The 25397-nt window shown below is 25.8% G+C and overlaps 2 protein-coding genes across 2 annotated transcripts; both read left to right on the forward strand.

Moving 5' to 3' along the window:
• The first annotated feature begins 2213 nt into the window (after positions 1-2213).
• LOC145833209 (thymidine kinase, cytosolic-like) lies at positions 2214-5176 on the forward strand. The gene is made up of 4 exons (XM_082940404.1): positions 2214-2329; positions 3451-3685; positions 4067-4234; positions 4510-5176. Exons 1-4 carry the CDS (start codon positions 2214-2216, stop codon positions 4618-4620), a joined length of 630 nt encoding a protein of 209 aa, XP_082796530.1. The 3' UTR covers positions 4621-5176.
• A 489-nt stretch (positions 5177-5665) lies between these two features.
• LOC145833210 (DNA primase small subunit-like) lies at positions 5666-15536 on the forward strand. Its single transcript, XM_082940405.1, has 13 exons — positions 5666-5819; positions 6611-6759; positions 7804-7910; positions 10032-10105; positions 10591-10667; positions 10895-11010; positions 11501-11643; positions 11918-11985; positions 12912-13050; positions 14141-14210; positions 14366-14424; positions 15040-15159; positions 15400-15536. The coding sequence occupies exons 1-13, from the start codon at positions 5666-5668 to the stop codon at positions 15417-15419; spliced, it is 1296 nt and encodes a 431-aa protein (XP_082796531.1). The 3' UTR covers positions 15420-15536.
• The last annotated feature ends 9861 nt before the right edge of the window (positions 15537-25397 follow it).

Here is a 25397-nt window from a genome sequence, read left to right on the forward strand (position 1 = left end):
CTTATTCAAAAGAAGTAACTTAAGCTTTTATTGACAGTAAAATTGATTTACAAATTCAAATGTAAACTTTTATTTGATAAATTTAAACATCAATATGTTAAAAAAAATGTTTATACTTAAGGTTTTTATTTGATTAATTTTATGTTCATAAACTGGTTATGCTTACCAAATATTACCTTTGAATAATCATTAAGTTTAGTATTTAAATTACAGATCTTTGTTTATTTTTGTTTTAGACTCAAATTTTTTTTATCCAGTTAGCAAAATAATGGAAAACTAATGAGAAAAAAAAACTTGCTAGTTATTTCTTTGTTATAAACAAAAGTATTTTTGATTATGTACTATGATTAATTACTTGTTTTTTATTGAAATAAATAAACTATATTTAAAAAATACTTTTAAATTTTTTTTTGTGTTTAATATTTGCCCTAACAGCTGTGTTAGGATCTGTTGAAGTTGTTTTTCAAAAAAAAATTCGAAAGCAATTTTCTTTCTCTGTATCAAAAAATGTATATAAACTGGATATTTTTTTTATAACTGTTAAAAAGTATAAATTTAAGTGTTTGTAAACAAAGATCCGAGCAAAACAAGTTGATTGGAATATATAATAGTAACAAATTAAACACCTGAATTACATTTAACACACAAACATGTGGTAGTGTAATAAAGAATAATGTTTAATTTGTTAATATTATATTTTATTATACCGATTTAAATATTATTTTATAAAATTTGTTTTGTTTTTTCTCTATGGATAGATTCTTCATTTTTTTCCACAAAACTAGAAGGAAAAGTTTATAACTTACAAAACATCAATAACGTTACTTGAAATTATACAAATAAAAAACACTTATTACCTTAGCTTTTTATGTAATAAATGATTTTAATTTTAAAATAGTAATTAACCCCTTGTTTAATGCCCTTAAGATTAATTTGAAAAAAACATAAAAATTGTTTAGCAATATATAACAAGTTTTTTAGTGAGATAGTTCTTAAGTTTGATTAATTCATTGTATCAAAAAGCAAATCATGTATACAATAAAAAATTATTGTTAAAACATTTTGTTAATGCTATTTTTATATTATTTTTCTTATCATTAAACTTAGAGTTATAGTACTGCAACTGTCAGACCTATAAGTTTTTTTTTCCCATAAAAATTGTACTTATCAAAGATTTATTTGAAATTTTCAAACATATTTCCAATTTTATAATTGTGTTAGTAGATTAAGTTTATTAATTATGTTAAACTTGTTGTTTTAACATGGTAATTTACTAGTTTAGTTTTAGATATTATGATTTGTGAAATTTTCTTAGTAATATACAGGTTTTTATTACCCTTTAAAATTATATAATTAATCTTTTGTATGTAAACTTAACATAAACAGAACTTTTCTAATTAAGCAAGTGTTTTTAAGTTAACATGCTTGTTAACATCCTATTAGAAACTTTATAATGAGAAAAATTACTTGGAAACCAATCTAACCTATGTTTTAATCACTTTTTGTACTAAATATAAGCATTAAATTGTTTTTGATTTTTCAAGTATTTATATAGGTTTATGTATATGAAGAAATGTTTTTACATGTAAAAGTTTTTTGTACTAGTTTTTTTTTCTTATTTCACAGCAAAGTTAAGTTAACAATACCAATTTTGTTTTTTGTTTATGTACTATTTATACTAAGGAATGAGTTAATATTTTTTTTGAGAAGACTGTGTTATACCTTAAATTTTAACAGTTTTTTTTTTATCTTATTTATTTATACATGTTAATTTAACAGTTTAATAAATAGTTTGAATGTTTATTTAGTTTGCTAATCAATAATTTAAAAATATAAAAAATATTTTTTAATAGTTTCTAGTAGCAATTTTTTCAAAGTTTCATAGTTTTATTTGTGTTGAACTTAATTTACAACATTAAAGTAGAATTGTTTTTCTTCAACTCTTATAATAAACAAAAAGCAAACTCTACTTGAACAAATCATATATTTTAAGCTAACCATTCAGCTAAACAAAAATATAATTAAAATATTTTCAGCTGAATTATTTATAATAGTATTTTTTATAATACACTATAGCTACACAGTTTAAGCCTTTGAAAAATTTTTCTTAAAAAGTTATAACTAAAACAAACTCGACAATTTTAACCATTACAAAACGACAATAAAACATTTTTCAAACAGTTTTATTTAAATAAAAGCAATAATAAACAAACATGAACCGAAGCTGGCCACGCATACCCAGACAGCCTCTGATGAGCGGCGAAATTCAGATCATTTTCGGACCAATGTTCAGCGGAAAGTCCACGGAGTTGATCAGGAGAGTCAGAAGGTTGAAAAATTTGTATGATTATAGCTCTGTATTGTGATCTAAAATAAACAGTTAGAAAAATAAAAAGCTTATGTTAAATATTTATTGTACAAAAAGCAATGTTTAAAATAAAGTTTTATATATATACTTAAGCTATTATTTTTATATATTAATACATTTTCAACTGTAACAAACTTCATTTAGAAAATAAAAACTCAACGGTTATCAAAACAAATATAATATTCTTGTTTGATTTATTTTACTATATTTGTTATATTTTTCTTTTCTTTTCAACATTTTTGCACAATGAATACTTCCATTTACAATATCAATATACAAACATACATTACTAATAAAAAACATAACAAAATTATTTTTAAGTTTTTTTATAAAAAAATAAATTGTTCTAACAAATATATATCCTCAAATTATTATTTTTAACATACAATAAGATAATATTTTAAATGTACTCAAGTATATTAGAAATAAACACCCAGCAGTTGTTAAATATAACACTTTTTATGAAAAAGATTAAACTTGTTATTTTGTTTATTTAAAAATATTTTTAACTTTTCTACTTTTTACAAGGTTTCCGCCGAATTAAAACTTTCAGCCGTAACAAACTACATTTAATAAACAAAATCTCAAACAAGTAAAACATCCTTGATCTATTTACTTTACAACCTTTATAACAATTTTTTCAAACCTCAGTTGTTGTCAACATATAATACAGGGTTACCAAAAAACCTTGAAACCTGGAAAAACCTGGAAGTTAAAAATTTTGAAAAAAAACGAAAAACCTGAGATTTTTAACAATTTCAACATGTCAAGTAGTAAAATTTCAACTTGACTCAAAATATCTATCATATAGATGAATAAAGTTTGTCATCATCTAAAAATTTTTTATTAAAAAACACATTTAAAGTAGGAGTATCTTTTCAATGTTTTTATACCATTTAACACAGTTTCTTACCTTGACCTTAACTTCAAACTAAAAATATACCCAAAAATGTGTACTATTAAAAGCAATTTCGAAAACCTGGAGAAAATTTTCCAAAACATTTGGCAACCCCAATATTAAGATGTTAAAAATAAAAACCCAACGGTAGTAAAAACATGATATTTTTAATCACAACTCCCAGGTACGACATCGCCGGTCACGACTGCCTGATGGTGAAGTACGCCCGCGACAACCGCTACTCCCAAGCGGAAGAAGTGGTCACCCACGACAGGAACTGCTGGAAGGCGGTGAGCACGGAGAAGCTCGGCAACATCAGCGAGGAGAAAGTTCAGAACTGCTCGGTTATTGGTATCGACGAGGGGCAGTTCTTCAGCGATGTGGTGGAGTTCAGTGAAAAAATGGCTAACCAGGGCAAAGTTGGTTGTTTTGTTGTAAATATGTGTTATTTTATCATGTTAATCATTGTAAACCTTAAATACTTGAGTTTTTGTTTTAATTACTTAACTTAATATTAAATGTTTGTTTAAACAACTTTAAATTGATTATTTAAATAACCAGGGCAAAGTTGGTTTTTTGCTGTTAGATTCAATATTATCACAATAATCATTATGCTTCCAGAGACTTCAAATATTTTTGTGGTTACATGAAATTGTAAATTTTATAAAGTTATAAAACTAACAAGTTTAGTATTGAAACTCTACTAAGGTAAGATTTCTTTTTTAGCACATACAACAATTGAAATAATTTTTAGCAATTTTAACTTATTGATATTTGACATTAATTATGAATACCATCAGGTGGTGATAGTAGCTGCCTTGGACGGCACTTTCGAACGCAAGGGCTTCAACAACATACTGAACTTGGTTCCGTACGCGGAAAGTGTGGTCAAGTTGTCTGCCGTGTGCAACTACTGTAAGTGCGAGGCCCATTTCACCAAGAGAACGTCCGATGACACCGAAGTTGAGGTCAGTAGTTTTATTTCACTTTAGTTGAGTTTTATACTTATAGACGTCAATGATTTCACAATTCTTTATTTCATATAGAATAGTAGACAGTATATTCTTCTGTAATATTATATGTTGATTAATTTGAATATAATGTTATTTTATAAATAATTAAATTAATTTGCATTACACATGTATCAAACAAATAAAAAATCTTCAATCTAACTTAACTAATTTACCAAACTTTTAACCAGCTAGCATCTTACTAAGCAATTATTTTAGTTTAACTTTTTCAGGTAATTGGCAGTCAGGACAAGTACATGGCAACGTGCAGGGCGTGCTACATGAAACCGGGGACCCCCTCTAGTGGGCGCTGCTCCCTCGAGGGCTCTGACAAGGAGAACTAAGGGGAGGAATGTTAAAGGGTCCGTTAGCGCCTCTCAATCTTTGGGGTTTTTATTTGTTGTTTTTTGAGGCAATGCTAGTGCCTTCTGAACCCACGTTTTGATCCAAGTTTTTTTTACAATTCACACGATTTTACTTGAATCTTTTTGTTCTCCTCGCGAGCATCTGATAGGAGTCCTGGCTCTTTGATATTTTAAAGAACTGACGTCTTTGGTCATCTTTGAGTGAGTGGATTCATAATTTGGGTTCTCAATGCAGCTTGGAAAAAATACTTGAAACTTTTTAGCGTTCGTCTGTGACATTTAGTTTTCCAAAATATATATATAGTGTTTTGCAATAAACTTGTGTGTTTTGTGTCGTTTACGAATAATTATCTTTGTACAAATATATGTGTGTGTGTGTGAAGTTTTATAACAAATCCTTTTTATTGATGAGTTTAATTTTGTGTCTTGTAAACAGTATTTTGTCAAAAGACACACGCTTTTAATTACATGAACACTTTATGACACACTTTTTAATGCTCTATAAGTATAATAATACGTTTTTGATAAATTTTATGTCTTTTAGAAAACTATACTTCAATAAACAACGATATATTCGAACTTCAGTTTTTTAAAATTATTTTGTACAGCTGCTTAGATTTTTTTATATTTACACGTAAATGTACAATAAGGGGTCTTTTTTTATTGCTACTAACTGTATTAGATCGATATATAGTTTGTGTGTTCGACTTATTTTAGATTTTTTTTTGTTTTTATTCATTCCTTTTCATTATGAGTTAGTATAAAATGATTTTGATTAATTGATTTAATAATATTGAAAACAATAAAGATAGAAATCAAGTAAATAGTTGTTCATTAATAATAAAACTTAAATACGTTTAATAACGATATTTATACTTTAAATTGAATAGTTTAGCATTCCTATAAAAACTTAATAATTTTTAAATGAAACTTCTAATATTTGGAATATAGTTCACATATCAAAGCACTTGTTTATTATTTTTTTGTTTTTACTAACGGCTTTTTAGATAATTTTTCTTTAAAAATGGCGCCAACCAGCCTGCAATCCCCAGTCGAGGGAAAAACCCCAAACCAAAAGTATGACCCTGCATCGCTGGAGGGACTGCTTCCCGTTTACTACAAGCATCTGTTCCCCATTGGGCCCTATTACAAGTGGCTCAATTACAAAAACAAAAACGGTTAATAAATAGAAAATTATGTTAAATTGAACTTAGTATTTTTCTGTACTGTTTTAAACTTTTTGTGTACAAATTTTTTGTTTAAGACTAATGTAATGTTAAACAGCATTGGATAAAATTTAATTAAAATAAAAACAAAATAATTTGTAAACAAATTTATTCTTCAACACCAGATAAAGTATCATATTCATAGTTAAAAGAGCTAGTTTTAAATTTAATTGAAAAAAGACTGAAGACATTGCTAAAACTGAAGTAACTCACTTAAGTTTCAAAAATTTAGTAACTAGCCAAACTTAAAAACATTTGTATTCAATTTCATCTTTCTAATCATTAACATTTGAAAAACGAACTGCTGTCTTAGCAGTTTTTACAATATATTTTTTCAGCAGCAGATAATTTTTTTTATTTTAGGATTGATAAACATTTTCTTATTTTAACATTGTAAATGTATGTAGCATGTTATGCTTGTTTGTTAATACTGAGTTACTTGTAACAACCACAATAATTTTAATGAGATCTTTGTTATAATAAATGTGTTAATAAAATAGATGTGCTGAAACCAAAGTGATTCACTGTAATATCTATAATTTGGCCATCATTCAAACCTGGAATAGTACTTTTTTGATTTAAACTTCTCACGTTCTACAGGTGTCAGAAAACAGAAAAAAATCCTGTTGAAAAAAACATGTTTTTTTGAACAGTTGTCAATTTTTTATTTGAATTTTTTGTTCTTAAAATGTTACGAAATTTCATGTTTTACTCGTAAACTTTCACATTTGTAATCACAACAGACTCGCTCGGCAAGCGGGAGTTCTCGTTCACCATCAGGAACGACATCTACCTCAGGTACAAGTCGTTCAGCAGCGAGAAGGAACTGAAGGGTGAACTCATCAGCATGCAGCCCCACAAGATCGACATCGGCGCCATCTACAACCTGCCTGTTGGTTTGTTGGTATTATGAAGTAGTGTCATTTTTACCGCGACTGGATAAAATATACTTCGCTGCTTATTTTTAAAATTAAAAAGTGTTATACTGTCAAGTTTTTTTGATAGTCAACGAGTGTTTTACTTGAGCATAACTGTTCATAATTTTTATGAAATTTGTAAATTCAAACTAATAAAGATTTTTAAGCCCTTTATTTTTTAGGATTGTTAATACATATGTTGGATTTTTTGTATGTTAGTAATACTATACTATTACAAAAAGTTGTTTTCAAGTATGCACATATTCTTAAGCTATCTATAACCTTCTTGCTTGTTTATATAATATAATTTAAATTGATTGTCTAAACTTCTGTTTTATACTTTGCAGTATGCTTCTTTGTTGAGTATTTTATAAAAAAGTTTTTACATCAAATACACAAATAAATTAATATTTAATTAATTGCATATCAGCATATGTTTTATATTCATGTTTTATTATACTAAAAGCGAAATACAGTTTGAACCTACACTGGTATTACAAAATGTTTTTATATGATTGTCATAATAACTGTTGTTGAATAAAAAATATACTTTCCAAAATTTTTATTTATTGGCTTACAAAATTTAGTAATATTTTCACATACTAATAACATTTAAAACAAAAAAAATTTTTTTCACATTTCTCAACAATTAGTTTTTAATTATAACTGAATTCGTTTTCTTTTGTTAAACTTTTGAGGCTCATTAAAAACGTGATGATTTTACTATAAACTCGCTAAAAATACATTTTGTTGTTTAATGACGACTTAAAATAACACTACATTTTTAGTTAGTTGAAAGCTAAAACATAATTAAAAATTTATAACTAAAAGTTTCTTGAAAAATAAAATATATATTTATAAAATAAATAAATATAGCGTACAATTAACATAAAATAAATGAATTTTCACCTTCAAAACATAAATCTACTTAATTACCACGAGTACTAAGAAAAATGAAAGCCTAAAAAAAATCATTAAAGTTTAAGTGTATCAATATATATAAAACAATTTTTTAACAGCCCAAGGATCACAAGAGGTACGCTGCAGGTAAATTCAAACCAGTGAGCAAAGAACTTGTGTTCGATATTGACATGACGGATTATGATGATGTTAGAAATTGTTGCCAGTTAGTTGATTAATTGTCATAAATATGTTTAGTTATTTATTATATTATTAATTTATTTATTTTTCATGATAATGTTAGAAATTGCTGCCAGTTAATTAATTATTAATAGTATTCATTTATAGATTATTATTAATAATTTTTGATGTTGATCTAACTGATTATGATCATGTTTTAACTGTTGCCAGTCATTTATTTATAATTAATTACTAATATATTTATTAATAAATTATTATTAATAATTTTTGATATTGATCTAACTGATTATGATCATGTTTTAAAACCCTGGAAACCTGGAAACCTGAAAAACTTGAAATTTTGTACAAAATTCATTGAAAAGCCTGGAAAAACCTGAAATCTTAAGCAATTTTTTTAGTAAGTAAAAAAAAAATTTAAAACATATGAACATATATTATTTTTTTTTTTTGTTATTATAAACAACATTTAAAAGAACATTACGATACTTTTTAAATTTTTTTGTACCATTAATTATACTTGAAATTTAATTTATACTAATGATGGACTAAAAACCTTGTATTTTTAAAACCTGGAAGAAATTAAGAAGGCGTGGAAAATAAATCAAAAAACCCATTTGGCAACCTTGTACTTAATAAGTTAATTGGCTTTAATTTTTGCTGTAGCTAGTATTAATTAGTTGTAATCCATCTCTATAAATTATAAAAATAAAGTGTAATTTTGTAATTTAATAACTACTTCATATTTAAACACATGAAAGCATAGAGTGTTTAAAATACTTAACGGGTCTTATTTTTATAAAATTTTCAAATGTTAATTGAAAAGATAGTTTTATATGCAAACAATTATAGTTTTGATCAAAACTTATTTTTTATTATAGTAAAACGTATAAAAATGATTGTTGCAAAAATGAATAAGTCATATAAGTACATTTATTTGTTACTTTTAAATATTGTTTTAATTTTTGCCTAACTTATTTAGATATTTTCAGAATAAATAAGTTTAACAATGTCAAATGAGTAATTTGTTAAGCTTAGAATCAAAAAAATAAACAACCAAACTAAAAAAAACTCAGTTATTTTTTTATACACTAAAAATAATAAATAAGCTTAATATCTATTAAGAAAAAAATATTCATGAAAAAGAATTGTTTATCATTTTTATTGTTTAGTGCACTTTAAGTTTTTGATTTGGTATTCAATTGTTTTTCAACTGATACGCTTTTTTTCTTGAAAAACAAACTAATAAACATGCTTTTTCCAGGCCAAATATGAAACATAATTGATATTTTGGCCGTAAGTAGGTTATTAAGTTTTATATTATTGTCAAAATAACATGTGTTTTAGTTGCCTATAATATAAAATTTCATGTATTTTCTCACTCTTCGTGAAAAACATATTTGTTTGCTAATTTTTTTTTGTTATATACAGGGTTGCCACCTTACCTGGAAAAACCTGGAATTTAACAATTTAGGCAAAAAAAAAACCTGGAATTTTAACAATTTTCACATGTTCAGTAGTAAAATTTCGATTTGACACAAAAAATCTATCATATAGATAATCTTTTTTTGTCGTCATCAAAAAAAAACACACATTTAAAGTAGCTTTACAGTATCTTTTCAATGTTTTTATACTATTTAACACAGTTTCTTACTTTAAACTAAGAATAGACCCAGAAATGTGTACTTTTGAAAACCTCGAAGAAATTTGTAAAACCTGGAAAATTTTTTGAAAAAACGAGTGGTAAGCCTGTATTTATAAAATTGACAGAATTAATGAACTTGAATCATCGCTTATACTTTGTAAATATTGTATAATTTGAACGGGAACCGCTCAGTTTCAACCCGCGCACTATTCCCACCCGATCAAGTCTGGGAACCGCTTACCGACCAAGGGTCAGGGGAAACCCTTACAATAAAAAAATCATTAGCAAATAAATAAGCAAAATATTTTTTGGTGAAAAGTGTGAGTATATCAATTCGAATGCCCTGTTGTGTTATTTTGTTTTTGTTGTTTTGTTTTTATAATTTATTGAGGACTTTTAAGGGAATCAGAAATCCGCACGAAATTCGAAGTTAAAAATTACAAACTTTAATGACCTGCTTTTATTTAGCATTTCTTGCATAAATTAATGATTTTATTTTTTAAGGGAAGCTGCAATCTGCATGAAATGCTGGACTCTGATGAAAATTGCAATCAAAATACTCGACGGGGCTTTGAGAGGTTTGGATAAATAGTTTTGCTTAAAAATATATAAAATAAAGTTCACCGACAATACATGGTTGGCAATTTTAAGAAGTAAAACTGTAAATGTATGAAATTTATATTGGTTTGGCAATAAGCTATCTTGACCCACTGGCTTTGATAAGTAAATCTTATTAATCAGTTTAATGTCAGTTATCTGTATTCGTTTTAAATGCATGTTGTTAAAAATAAAAACGGTTATTTTATCTTGCAACTTACTGATTAGTGAAAAAGTCCTTGTTTAAATAAACGAGCATGTAATAACTAAAGTAAAGTTTTTGTACTATAAAGTACAACAGTAAATAAAAACTCTAGTTAGTTTCATTAAAACTGTTATAAAAGAGTATTCCCTTATACCTTACCATTTAAAAAAATATCAACTTTAATTTTGTAATATCTTGGGGATTATTTTAGTAGAATTTACTAAAACGTGAATTTAATTAAGTTGATATCTTAATTTTCAGAGGACTTCGGGTTCAAAAATATATTGTGGATTTACTCTGGCAGAAGAGGTGTCCATTGTTGGGTGTCCGACCACTTAGTTAGTTTCGATCGTTTTATAACTTTTTCTGCAGTTGTTTTACACTGTATCTATTAACATTAAATTAACCGTTTGACTCTCTGTTAAAACTTCTCAAGTACAAGTCCATTCAACTTCACGTGCTAATCTCGAGTATCATCAAACTTATTTGGCTTGTACTGTATTTTTTTTATAAATTGATTAATTTTGTTTAGTTTTTATCAACTAGTATCAATCTCAAACTTCAGGCTCGCCAACTGTCGCAAGCGGCCCGAACGGCCATAGTTGATTACTTGACCGTGTTGAAAGGCGGCATGATGGAAAAAAAAGTCAAGTTGAAATCCCCCATTCATCCTTTCATCGAGTGAGTTTTGATGAAAATAAAATGATTTAATTCAGAATCTTGAGTTTGTTTCTTGGGTTTTAAACAGTAAGATGATTTAAGTACTCTGCAAGTTTTTCAATTTAGTGGAAAGTTTGAATGTATTATTTTACAAGTTTAAAGAGTTGGTTAACTTAGTTAAACTTAGCGCCAAATATGAATTTTTGATTCGAATATTTTAATTTTTTAGTTATTAGTATCCTTTTTTTTCCATCTTATTATAAACTCAGGCTAGCTTTTATATTTAGAGAGTGGCAACCCTTTATATTTAAATACAAAAAGCAGTTTAAAATAAACCTAAATTTCAAAATGAACCTAGACATTAAACACTTGTTTGTAAACAATTTTAAACAATTCTTGTTTGTATAGAGCAATTTAAACAGCAGGTGTCTAGCAGTATCTTAAATTGTATCATTCATAGATAAAACTATAAAATTAAATTATATATAATCAAATAAAAAATATAAAACAGTCGGTGTGTAAGAGAGTCAAAGAGTTACTGGCAGAATTACTTGGAAGACCAAGATTTATTTTGCAATGATAAGTCAATGAAAGCAACAATTAAAATGATTCCTAATGCGGAGTTTAGAAGAATATGTGAATCTGTTTTTAAAGGTTTGTTTTTGTTTTGATGAGTTTAATTTAAAATGATTCCTTTCAAAGCTTTTGGATTTTACTTGTTTGATTTCGATTAACAAAATAACTAATGTTGACTAGTGTATTTCTGCTTTAAATTAAAAAAATACTAAAACTACAATTTAATATTTTATTTTAGCTAGCCATTAAGCTATTTGAATTTTTTTTTACTGTTAGTTATCTGTTAGTTTTACTAACAGATAACTTTATCGTTTAAAATTAAAAAAAAACTAACTGTATTTTTTTTACACAGACTTGAATTTGAACTCTGTAGAAAGGTTCGAAAAAATTGTTAAAGAGTTTAGAAATTTCCTGAGAACAGTCAGTTTTATTTTTTTAGTTAATGTTCTGTACTTAAAAAATGACAGGTTTATGAACTAATAATAAAATATACTTAAAATTTATGTGTCTAAACAGAAAAAAGTTGGTACATAAAGTGATTAACATTAAAAACGAAACAATTTAAATTTGTATCTCAGAAATTTTGTTTAGTTAAAAATGTAACTTAACAATCTATTTTACTTAAACAAAAATTTAATTATATTTTATTAAAAATGAATAATGTTAACAGTAAATAGTAACTTAAAATGTTTCAATATTTTAATTCATAGTCACTCAATAAAAGAGATTATCAGTTACCAATATAGTTTTATTTAAATAGAATAGTTTATTAACGTAATAAGATTATTAGTAATACTACTGATTATTATTATGAATTATATTATACTTTATTATTAACTAATAATATATTTTTTGAGTGAAACATTATTTAAATAAGATCTTCAAATTTTTAAGTTATTCTACTTATCAATATGTTAAGATCTTTAATTTTTATCTTCAAAGATAAAAGTTTTACAATAGTAAATATCTAATAGAACACTTGAATAAATTTGAACAGCTTTATTCCGGTGAATAACTTATTTGTAAAAATAACAAAACACATTTAGTTTTCTTATCTTAAATTTATTTGAGCACTTTCGTAGTAAGTCTTGTCAAAAATTGTATCTTACTAAAATATATATTGAATTAAAATTGAAATAGTATTGTACTGTATTTTAAAGGATTGAAATATAAAATGACGTAATAATCGAAATGTATAAATTAACTAAATGCTTGTTCTTTAGAACTTTGCTGTACTAATAAAACTTGTAAAATTAAATCTAAATAAAATAAAATAAGTAGAATGTTTTGCTTGAAACAAAAATTGAAACGTAGTTGATTAAAATTGACAAATGACAATTTAACAGAACAGTGAGTCGACGAAGTTCGACAAGTTCATCATCAGGGAAATATTGCTGGAATTTTGTCTTCCGAGACTTGACGCCAACGTGTCCAAGGGGGTCAACCATCTCCTCAAAAGCCCCTTTTCCATACACCCCAAAACAGGTGAGAAAAATATTTGATGTGATTTTTTTGATATATACTTCTTTGTACAAAAATTTTAACAAGTAGAAGTTAAAGGATTGTTAATGGATCGTTTTAATAGCTTGGTTGTTTTCTCTTCACCATTCTATGCATCCTAAAACAAGTAAAAGATGTCTGATACACTGTTTTTCATCAATTTTTAATATAAAAACTTTAACAAGTAAAAATAAATAATAAAAAGTAATAGTTTGTTTTAATAGCTTCTCTGTTTTCTTTTCCGGTTCTAAACGTTTCTTTTTTGGACATTTGTAGCTCAATTAACGAAAAAAATAGTAAAAACTAATTTATCTTAACATTTGGAAAATTTGTTCTCTATATTTAAGACACTTGGTTTCAGCTCTAATTAGCAATAGTTAATTATAAGCAAACTTTAATTATGTTATTAGTCATATAACATTGTTTACTTCTTTTTCTCTATATAGATGCCTCTACAAACAGTTTTTTTTGTTGAATTTATTATTTTTTAAGTTTTACTTTTAGTTTTTGATAGTTTTACAATAATGTTTTTTGATATACGTTTTTATTTCGTGAACTTTTATTGTTAGTTTTTGCATATTTAACTTTCAATAAAAATATTAGCATTTTTTACTTAAGTATTTTAATTAATAAACTGTTGCATTAACAAACAAAACCATGAAGACTCCTTTTAACAATTTTTAAAACACACGTTTATAATTTGTGCAAAGTGACATATTTTTATACACACTCCTAAGTTGTTTTGATTTTGTTTAATTTTAGAATTGCTAAAAAAATAAAAATAAGATGTATAAAGGAAATTTTAAATTCTATTTTATAGGGTTTTTATGATGAAAATATTTTTATTAAATAGTGCAAGTAAGGCGTGTTACCCTAATTGGGTTTTAGATTGTTTAATTAGTTTATTGTACTTTTAGTTTGTACCACAAATTGTTAAGCATATGCATTTAAGGTAATTAATGTCTTACAAAGGTTTTTGATGTATTATCTGTTATTGTACTCAGCCAATTTTCTTTGTTATAAACAATGACAGTGTATTTATCGAAAGGTATTATAAGAAGTATTTAATTTTCAGGCAGAGTTTGCGTGCCGATAGACGCAAAAAAAGTTGACGAGTTCGACCCTTTTAAAGTGCCAACAATTAAGTTTGTTTTTTGTTAAATACATAAGTATTACGTTAATATTTAAACTAATTATAAAATTAATAAGTTTGTTCTAAAAAATAAAATAAAACGTATCAGTCTAATGAGCTTTTCATTTTTTTTCAAATTACTTGTTTTTCAAAACTTTTTGTTCACAGTCAAATCTGCGAAGAGTTGGAAAAAGTGAATCCAGAGGAAATTGAAGCGGACGACCAAGGTAGAAAAGTTAAAAAAAGTTTTAAATAATTATTTCTCTAAAACCAAATGTGCGATTAATAAACAAAGCAGGGTAGCCTTTCATTCAAGTCAATTCAAGCTATCTTTAAACTCTAGGTCTTAAAAAAACTTGGACGATATTTTTATTCTTTTAAACTTACGCTTGTTTATATTTTAACTTCAAGTTATTAAAACTCTAACTTAAATTCCTTTTTCATAAATTAAAAAATAACTGCCTCCCCTTTTTAGATATCGCCCTCAAATTTTTAATCTCTTACTAGTTTGGCTACTGATAGCCGAAATCACCCCAAGAGGAGTACTTTTTATTGCCCACTCAAGGTAGTTCTCATTAAGCTTTTCCACATTGTATGCCCATTAAGGTTTTGAGATTGATCAAATTATTGATATTAGCACACTTGAAGCTGCACAATAAAATGTAACCATTAAGGTAAAATTATGAAAAATTCAGAGGTTTAAAAGCGTTACTTTTAAAGGCTCGCCTTTTGCATTGCTGACCGGAAATACTTTAACTCTGATAATTTATGTTGAGTTTAATATAAATTCTCACTGTCAATGATTTACTCGCAACATGCTGATTACCCAACAAATTGCACAGGTAACAAAAACCTTTACATGCACACTTCCATGGGAAGATACATGGAGACATTCGATAAGTTCCTGGCGCAATTGCTTGTAGACGAAAAGAAAGCTCTGTTGAACGACCAAATCAAATCTGGTCAGTTTTGAAATGATTCAATTAAATTTATAAAGTGGTTTATGTTTTACATAAAATTGATTTAGTAGTTTACAAATGGTAGTAATTATGCTGTTATTTATTTTTGTGTAAATGTAAACAAATCAGTTTAAGTATTAAGCATAAAATATTTAAAAAAATATATTGAAAATTCACAATAAGTAATATAAATAAATAAACTTTTTATTTATTATATATATATAAATATATAAATTTTCACAGAATCTCCCTTTGACTTTTGAGCTACAACCTCTACATAATTAAAGACGAGAAATTAAATTAAGAATCAGAAAACATTGTTGAAACTCTGTTAATTAACTTTTCAACTTGATTAACATGCTGTTTTTTTACTTATTATTAGTTTAAAGTAACACGTTTAAGCAGTTTTAGTTAATATTGCCTGTAACCTTAATTTGCTTGTTTTTTTTGATTGTTGTTAAGTTTTAATATTATTAATAATTTTTCAAGTACTTTTTTTATTGAAAATTAAGTAGATAATTAGTTCGCCAGGGTTGCCACTTTACCTGGAAAAACCTCGAATTTGAGAAATTTTGAAAAAAACCTGGAATTTTCAACAAATTTTACTAAAAAAAACCTGGAATTTTAACAATTTTCACATCTTCAATAGTAAAATTTCGATTTGACTCGAAAAATCTATCATATAAATTAAAAATATTTGTCATCATCAAAATTTTTTTTTATGAAAAGTATATTTAAAGTAGCTTTACATTATCTTTTCAATGTTTTTATACTATTTAACACAGTTTCTTACCTTAGACTTAACTTTAAACTAAAAATAGACCCAAAAATGTCTACTTTTAAAAACCTGAAAGAAATTTGGAAAAAACAAGTGGCAACCCTGGTTCGCACTTTGAACAAAGAAGTTTGTTAAAGGATAATTATTTATGCACAAAACTATTTTTTGTATTTTACTCTAAAATATGATATAGCTAATTTAGTCTATTATTAGTATAAAATAATTTCTCTAGTTTAGAAAGAGTTAGTTTTAAAGAAATTATAAAATCCTTCCAATTAAGTATTTATTCGAATATCTTTAAGAACTTAAAATTATTAAATAATGGAATCGTTTTACTTGTGTGAACTTGCTGGAGGTTAAAATAAACTCGACTTGTTTTGAAAAAAAAAATTGTCAACTAATCACTAAAGCACACACGTTTTTACTATATAATTTAATATATAACGCTTTAATTTATCAAGGACTTTTATTTTAACCTAAATGTATTTAAAATAGTTTCTAAAAGTATATTACTAAAACTTAACTTTAAAATCGATTTTCAATGAGACTTTGTAGTTATGAAAAACTATTTTTACCTAAAATTATATAACTAAACAAACATCATAAAGTAAGATATACCAATTTGTTCATAAATGTATTTTACAATCATTTATTACATATAAAATTTAAATTAATTTTAGATTAAGTTTCACTATAAATCTCTCAAGCTGACAAAATTTAGTATTTTAAAAGTTGTATATTGTTTAAGTGTTATTATCAAGTTAACTCACCATGAAGTTAAACTGTAAAATGTGCATATATACGTACTATTGCTGCAGATTAGGCTTTCCTGAAGTGTGTCATTTTAGCCGCAAAAGAGGGAGGTCAGCATAAGGCCATAGTTTTAAACTTATATTAGATACTCTTGGATTAAATAATTAAAACCAGAGAAAGATCTTGATTTTTAAAGATAGAGATAGTTATTTGATTTCATCAAAGGAGGTTATGAAAAATTTTGAGAAACCATGCTGTAGACCTTCCTTTGATTAAAATGGTGTCACTAAAATGGCTTCTCTTAATTTCTAGTACGAAATTAAGATATTAATTTATTTGAAATACTGTTAGTTTTAAATGTAGGTGACAACTGATAGTAACTAAAAATTAAAAGTTTTAAATTTATAATATTAAATTTCCAAAACTAGTTACCGAAAATATTTATTGATTAGAACGGTGTCACTAAGATAGCTTCTCTTAATTTGTAAGATAAAAATATTTTGATTTTCAAGTTATTGTTATTTTAATTGTAGGTAGTTAAAAGGTAAAAATGATAAGTTTAAATGTATAACAAATTTGGATTACATTACAGCGAAAAATATTAAAAAAATAATCTCAAAATTTTTTTTATAAGTGTAATAAAGATCATGGTAAGATATTGAATATATATTTATTAGATGATTCGTAATTGTCTAAAGTGGTAATATTTTATCAACGTTTTTTTTTTGTGAAATTTTATGGTCGTAGTAGGTCCAACTAAAAAAGGTTATGGAATAAATAATAAAAACAGTTCACCAATTAAGATTTTAAATCGCCGTGCACTGGTCAAACTCCTTCATATTTACCTGTTTTTAGTGTGCGACTTAATTTAACAAAAAAAACTAGTTGGTGTTTTTATATCTACTGGTCTGAGATGCTAGACTTTTGAAAGAGCTTTTGTAGTGAATAAGAATATTTCTCTGATTTTTAATAAAGTAATTAATCTTTATGCTTAAATGAAGCTTCATGTTTACAGTTCTTTTCAATAAGAAAGGTTAATGCACTTTATAAAATGAGATGTTTTATTTTTTTAGAAAGAGGTTTTTAAATTTTCCAAAAGTAAATTAATTCAAGCTTACTACAGTAGAAATTTAAGATAATGTGACGCATTAAATCATGCTAACTGTATATAGTTATGTTAAGATTAACATGTTTGCTGTATTGTATATAAACATGCTTTATACGGAGGCTTGGGATGGACCATTGGAACACATGATCCAAATAATTAATTAAAGAACTATAATAGAGTTATAGAACTGTTCAACTATAATTTTTTAATAAATTTATTTTTACTAACGATTAGTGGTAATTGTAAGTTCTGTATCATTATTTTACGCGGCACCCTTTTTCTCTTGTAAAAACTTAATTTTAATTTATAATTCATCGTTAATTATTTTTTACTAGTTTTAAAAGATACAACAAAAAGACAAAACTATAAAACTGTTATATTAGACATAATTTCAAACAACGCACTGTAGCTAAAATAAATACTGAAAAACGTGTTAATAAAAACTGTTTGGTATTTTAATTTAAAACAACTTTGGATTGAAAGTTTACTGTATCGGAGTATTAAAATTACTAATGTTTTTAACTTTATATATAAAAATTAGTTTAATTAACTCCTATTACAGCTTGCACTGGGGTCCGTAAAAATTAATTAAAATAAACATTAAAAATAGATAAACACGAACGATTGCGCAAAAAGCTTGATCTTAAACAGAGATTAAGAGGTAGTTAGTTACATTAAATTTTACAGGTAGGTTTGTTCTAAACTGCTCAATCAACTAAATAAAGTACGTAATTAACGTAAAGTACAAGATATTTGGAAACCTTAACTGAAGCGTAAAATTCAGTAGTTCAAGGAAATGATGAAACACACTATCAAGAAAAAAACACAAACAACACTCTCCTAACACAATCGTTATTGCGGAGTTTCTTCATCAGTTACAAAAACTGTTTCTATGGACACATCTAAGTCATAAGGACTTAGGCTATCATAAAAATGGGCATATGAATCTAATAGGAAAGTTTTGTCTCGAAAAGTTTTAACATCAGAGTTGTGGTACTTTTTAACTTCACCTGATAAATGGTGACCATCGGCAGCAACAGTGTCCACCTTTTTAATTCATTTTTGCATCCAAGTGTTATCTAGGTCATTTGAACACACTACCTAGGTTTTATAGGTTTTAGTCCTACATTTTTTACTTAGAACTTCCTTCTTTTCAACAAATTGTTTTCTTAAAACCCCATCTCGAATGGTCCTTCCAAAATTTGGTTACGATTCACTGGCTTCTGTCTTTTTACTGCCTGGAAACTATTACATAAATACTTTGAATGGCTCCCAGAAAAATTTGAGAGCATTACTAGCTCTACTTGACTTAAAACAGCATTTGAAGCTTCATAGAATAGGAAAATCAAGCTGAATCCGCCAACAATAAGTAACTCATTCTTTACCATTTTCATACTACCTAAAAAATAAAAAGACAATTAGATGTTGAAATTAAGTTAAGAATTTTAAACATAAGACAAACTTTTTAGCTTTCGTTTCAAAAACGTCAAATTTAATATACTTTATGTAAGTAACTGATGACAAAATTTTGAATAACGTTCAGCAGTAAAATTATAACTGTTTATCAGATGTTATAAATAAGTTGTGTGGAGCTAAAAAAATTTAAGATTTTACTGTGTAACATTTACTTGGACTATTATTACTAACAATTTATTTAAATATTGTCTTGAATAGTTAAATCAATCTTCATAGTTTAAAAAATTTTTAATCTAAAATATGTTGATTGTTTTTAATTATTTATTAGATCAAACTAATACCAAATATACAGCATATAAAACTTTAGTAGCATTTTCAGTTAGAAATCCTGCTACATCGATTTATTAATTCGTATTTGTTAAAATGAACTTGTCAATTACATATGTACTAAAACTTTGATAAATTTTTTTAAACTTTTCTATATCATCGTTTTTAATAGTTGTAAATTCTTTTAAAATACTACAAAGGCATGTTGATTGCTACAAATTATAAGAGTAATAGGAGTATTTCAAAAATGCATTGTAAAAATCAAAAACAAATAAAATTTAAGTAGTACTTTTATTACGACTCCTGCTACATTTATTAGCAAACTCTTACTTATTGAGACAGACTAGCCAAGTTTTTATATACAAACTTTAACAGAATTATAAACAGGTTTGTAAATCACTACATTTAACCAGTTTTTCAATTTAGTTATGCATTACCTTTTATTAAAAATCTATTGTTTGTGTATATCAAAGCTGCTAACAAAACATAATTTGATTATTTGCTGAGACTTTTAATTAAAGCAGAGCCGTTATAAGTAGTGATGAACTTTTGAGCTTAGAGACTCTAAAACATTTTTTTTAAATTGAAAGTTTATTCTTGCAGCATAACAATTTAAGGTTGCAGTATTTATGCACATTGTAAAACTTCGTATTGAAATATAAAAAACATAAATTTTTACATAAAAATATATAGCTAAATATTTTGCCTTATGTGAATATGAACCTAGATTTTTTTTTCAATTTTAAGTGTACAAATAACATATTTAGAACAAATATTTTTTATTGTTTAAATATGAATATGTTCTAAACCTTTAGACTCTTAAAATGCTACTTTTACTAAAGAAAAAAAAAACATTTGAAGTTTTTTAATAACTAAACGTCTTAAAAAAAGCTTTTTGATCTACATTGTTGAAATTAATGTTTCTTAAACATTATACGACTACCTTTGTTATTACAATTGGTAACAGGTATAATAATAATAAAAAGCAAATATATTTGTAAACACAATTAATTAAAGACTGTATATATAAGGGTACATTTCTAACTTTTAAACAGGTTAAATGTTACTTATTAACACATTTTTTTGTACATTTTTAAAGCTTCAAATGTAACTTTAACAAAACGAAATATTGAATTCTAACTACAAATATTAGCTCCTTTTAAGTGCTAATTGTAGTTTAAAAAGTTTAAATTCAATTAAAAGGTCTTTATTACAGTACCAACTTTATTTATACTTAGACAGTAAAAGAGTTTAGTAAAAACAGTTAAATTACGTATAAATTTATTTTGTAAATACTTAAAAACTGTTATTTCTGAATTATGAATACAAAAGTTCTAAAAAACATTTAATTTTTAGCAGTTTGGGATTTTTACCAACACACTCTGTAAGATCGAGTACAACAAAAAGTAAAGATCTTATAACAACAATGATTAATCTTAAAGTTTAACCGCTTTGTAGAGTGTAGAGTAGCACATAAAAGTGCTAATTAAAACTGTGCTTTCATAAAAAGTACGAATACTTTTGTACATTGTACGATGCTAATTAAACATTTTTAGACATATTTTATTAATTTATGTCTAATTGTTAGTGTTTTTTGATATTTAACAAATCAAAGCAATAAATAGTAATAGCAGATTCAAACATCTTTGTCTATTATTTCGTGTAGACAAGATGAAAAAAAAAAAAGAATAAATTTTATAGCTAAAAGAACTAGGACAGTTAAAAACTATTTGTTTTTTAATAGTAGAAAAACATTAGTCAAACTCCACCCTTTGCAACAACAAACGTCTTTCGGGCAAAAGCAAGTGTGGTACATCATACGTAACTTTACCTGCTCCATTGATATTTGATTATTTTCAATTATCGAAAGTAAGTTAAAAATATAAAACTTTATTATAAAGCAAATTAAAAAAACTGGGTGACACGCTATTTAGAGAACACTCACAAAGCTAAAGCCTGAATGATAGTGATATTGTTTACTGAACGGCAAATAGAGAGCGCTAAAAATATTTGGTCATAGGACCTGGTGCACGAAAAAACCTTTCGGTTATCGAGTCGTACACCACTTGGATACCTTTTAACGTCGTGTCCAGGAGATAATAAACACATAATAAATACCACAAAGTATCGTAAAACTATAAAATTCAAATCCCCATGCAAGTTTTCAGCGGTGCTACAACAAAAATGATCAGAGCAACGACCAGGTGATAACTGCCAAAAATTTTAGTAAAAAAAAATAGAGTAATAAAAAGCACTTATAAATGCCTAAAAATGACAGCTATTTTTATTTGCTTGTAAACTATGCTGCTTTTTTTATGAGTATTGAAATTTTTACGTTTAGTTTTTCTATTTATAGTAATACTTTTTAAATACTGCTGCCCACAAAAAACATTTTCTACAAACCAGTTTTTTTTTATAAAAGACTGCCGACATATGACAAGAATTTAGGTATTTGAACAGAAGCCTCGGTCTAGTGTACCAGATAAACAATCATCTAAAGGTTTTTTTAATTTAGTTAGTACTTATAAAATAGCACTAATAATTTATTTTAAATGCATCTTTATCAAGCTCTGTTTCCTTAATATTCTTTACAAAACGAGCCTTTCTAAGTATTATGCAGAAAAAGTTATTCCTACTCCTTTTTTTTAGATTTTTACAACTTTTTGGTTAGAGTTGCTAGTTTAATATATATAAAACTTAAAAGCTTTTACAAGTGTCGCTCCATTTAATTCAATTTAAACTGTTTTATAAGGCACTGTAACTTATGTATGTTTTAGGAAAAAAGAATTAAGTTTAAGCTTAAGTATAAGTATGTATATTTACAGGTACATACAAATAAAAAAGCAACATAACATGAAAACTTAAAACAGAACTAATATGTAAATACTAATTTAACTATGAAAAATTAAACTTATAGAGAGTATTTAATTTTTAGTTATGAAGTTATTTATTTTTATAATTAAATAAAAGAGTACTTATAATATATTTTATAACTTATATTTGTAACAAACATGTTTGTAAGATTCTTTTTTATACAATAGTTAGGAATGTTTGCAATATTGTTTAACTTAATTTAATGATGTATATGTCAAAATTTTCTAAAAAAAAGAATGAGAAGTTTGAATAAATTGTCGTTTTTTTTTGGTATTATAATGAACTCTTTAAACGAATAGCCCGAACAATATACCAACATACTTGGCTTTATTTATTTTAACGCTATTAACAACAACATTTTAAGAGGTTAGAAAGCCTGTAATCTAACAGAACACGATTTAAGTTTAGCATAAGTACTATTTTAAAATAAATGATAATGCTGACTTTGTTAAATTCTTAATTTGTGCAGTTGGAGCTAAAAAATTACTGAAAAATTTACGGTTTATTGTTTAGTTTATTACTTAAAGATTATCTTAAATTTTTTTTCAAATTAAAAACGTATTTAAATTTGTTTAATATAACCAAAGAGGTAAACTGCTTTATAATAAAACAATATTAACAAAAATATAAGAGTTGAAATAAATCTTAGTTAATAAAAACTAAACAAATAATTATTCAACGAAAAATATTTCTACTAGGAAATTACAATAAGGTTAAGCAAAACATATAACAAATTAGACAAATTGCTTTATTGAATTTATTGATAGATCAACCAAAGTGTAGGAAATCAACATAAAATTTATATTTTCAACAAAATACGCAAAACCCACCAACTGAAAGGCACAAAAAAACCAAACAAAACACGGTCGCTGTTGATTTTTCACAACTTTCCGCAGGCTACTACTGTTACTTTTCACAAATTTTTTCCATTGTTACTAGTACTTTCTTTGTTCACACCAGAATTTCGGTTAGTAGAAACTTGGACAAAAGAAGTTTTGAAACCACCCCCCGCAACTGTGTAGTTATCAAACTTTTTACCCATACTTTGGGTCCATTGTTTCATCCACGTTTTATCCAGGTGATTCGGACTCACTGTCTTGGTATTAATTCCCATTTTTTTTCTTGGACGTTTACTTCTTCTAAAAAACATCTCTGTTAACAGCCTTTTTCCTTGGAAGAACACGCACTTTGTCAGAAATTCTTCTGACATCTAGATTCGCTTCAGTGGCTTTTTTAATTTCACTGCCCAACAACAGCTGCACAAATCCTTTAAATTGCTTCAGGAAAAACTTGAGAACTTTACAGGAGTTATGCCAGCATGAAGCCAAAAATACAAATAAAAACAAGCCAAACCCGCCAACAATAACTAACTCATTTACTTCAACAATTCTGGTAATTTTTACCATGTTTACACTAATACAACGATACCTAAAAACTATAGCTAATATCAGATGTTTTAATTATATTAAGATAAATTAAATTTTAAAAATGATCATTTTTGCTTTAAAATGTAAACTTTTATACTTTTAGCTTAGTACTATAAAGTTTTAGTAGATCAATGTCTAGTACTTTCATTAAATGTTGCATTCAATCTGTTGTATAAAGAATGCTATTGCTTATAAAATTATTCTACAGCGTGATTACTGTTTTAAACTACCAGCTGGGAAAAAGTCTAAAATGCTTTTAGTTAAATAAAAACGCATTGTTTTATAATAACCCTTCTACAACTAATGGCCATTGCATTGTATTCTCGTGAACTGATAAACTGACTATATACGAACATTTTGATAGATATTTTTACCATTTTGTTGATTACCTTTTAAACGGTATTATAAGTTAAACAATACTGCTATGAACGTTGTGTACCAAAGTCGTTAACAAATCTTCATTTTATCATACTGTTAGACTTTATTAATGTATACTGTTACAAAAAATATATCTCGTAATCTAGTGGCTCAAAGATTTTAAAGTTAAAACTAAGAAAAAAAACAAGTTAATCTAATTATAAAAAAAGTTAAAAATTAAAACTGGTACTTTAAAAAATGACGTACTTAATGTAATATTATAAAAAATTCAACACTTTCAACATGTGTTTGTCAATTCGTTTATAACGTTTTTAAAAGTTTTCAAATTGTCAGGAAGTACCGCGAAAAGCTATAGAAAATGTAGAAAATATCGTATTTTCTATAACAATTTATTTTATTTTTTAACTGATAGAGAACAACGGTTTATATACTCGTTAGATGTTTCTATTGAAAATTTATTTTTAAAACATATACTAATAAAACTCATTTTCAAAATCAGATAGTTTATTATTAAGTTAGAAATTTTAAAATTAGTTTAGTTTTGACAAAATTTCGATACTCCCAAAAAAGTTAGAACAATTTTAAACGAACCAAAGTTTAAAGTTTTAATACCAAAAAGTTTAATAGCAATTCATACTTCTTTAAATTGTCCTATAAATAAGTCCAATTAGTTATTTAAGTATTCAAAATGTTTTATGCATAATGAAAGTTCTAAAATGCTGTATTTTTTTGTTGTTATACGCTAATTGAATTATTAGTTTATTTTTAAAAACTTAGATATATGCAAATTATTTCTCCTTTGTAATAAATATTATTTTCTGCAATATTGTTTGAGTTTATTTGACCAAAACTTTTTTTGCATTGCTATACTTTATCCATGAACTTTTTTTAATGACTTTAAAACTTTAAGAGTTTATTTAAAAGAAGTTCTACGAACTATAAAATCAGTGTTTACGTTTAGTTTTAAACAATTTAAACTAGATATGTGACAGAATTTTTTTTTTCAATTACTGTAAATTGGAAACTTTTGCTAGCATGCTTTATTAAATAAGTATTTTTAAAAAGCAGGTTAATAAAGGGTAAAATCAAAAATTTGATAACAGTTAGAAGAGTTTAAAAACAAAAGCCAAATGGCATCTGTTAAAATAAAAAGTTAATTTTCAAATTAAATATTCAGCAG

The sequence above is a fragment of the Thalia democratica genome, chromosome 4 (assembly GCF_965202585.1).
Source record: "Thalia democratica chromosome 4, ktThaDemo2.hap1.1, whole genome shotgun sequence".
Taxonomy (NCBI): Eukaryota; Metazoa; Chordata; class Thaliacea; order Salpida; family Salpidae; genus Thalia; species Thalia democratica.

Coding starts and splice junctions, on each gene's coding strand:
- LOC145833209 (XM_082940404.1), top strand. CDS start 2,214: ATGAACCGAAGCTGGCCACGCATACCCAGACAGCCTCTGATGAGCGGC. Junction 3,686..4,066: donor AAATGGCTAACCAGGGCAAA/GTTGGTTGTTTT, acceptor GAATACCATCAG/GTGGTGATAGTAGCTGCCTT. Junction 4,235..4,509: donor CCGATGACACCGAAGTTGAG/GTCAGTAGTTTT, acceptor TAACTTTTTCAG/GTAATTGGCAGTCAGGACAA.
- LOC145833210 (XM_082940405.1), top strand. CDS start 5,666: ATGGCGCCAACCAGCCTGCAATCCCCAGTCGAGGGAAAAACCCCAAAC. Junction 10,106..10,590: donor ACTCGACGGGGCTTTGAGAG/GTTTGGATAAAT, acceptor CTTAATTTTCAG/AGGACTTCGGGTTCAAAAAT. Junction 11,986..12,911: donor TTAGAAATTTCCTGAGAACA/GTCAGTTTTATT, acceptor ACAATTTAACAG/AACAGTGAGTCGACGAAGTT.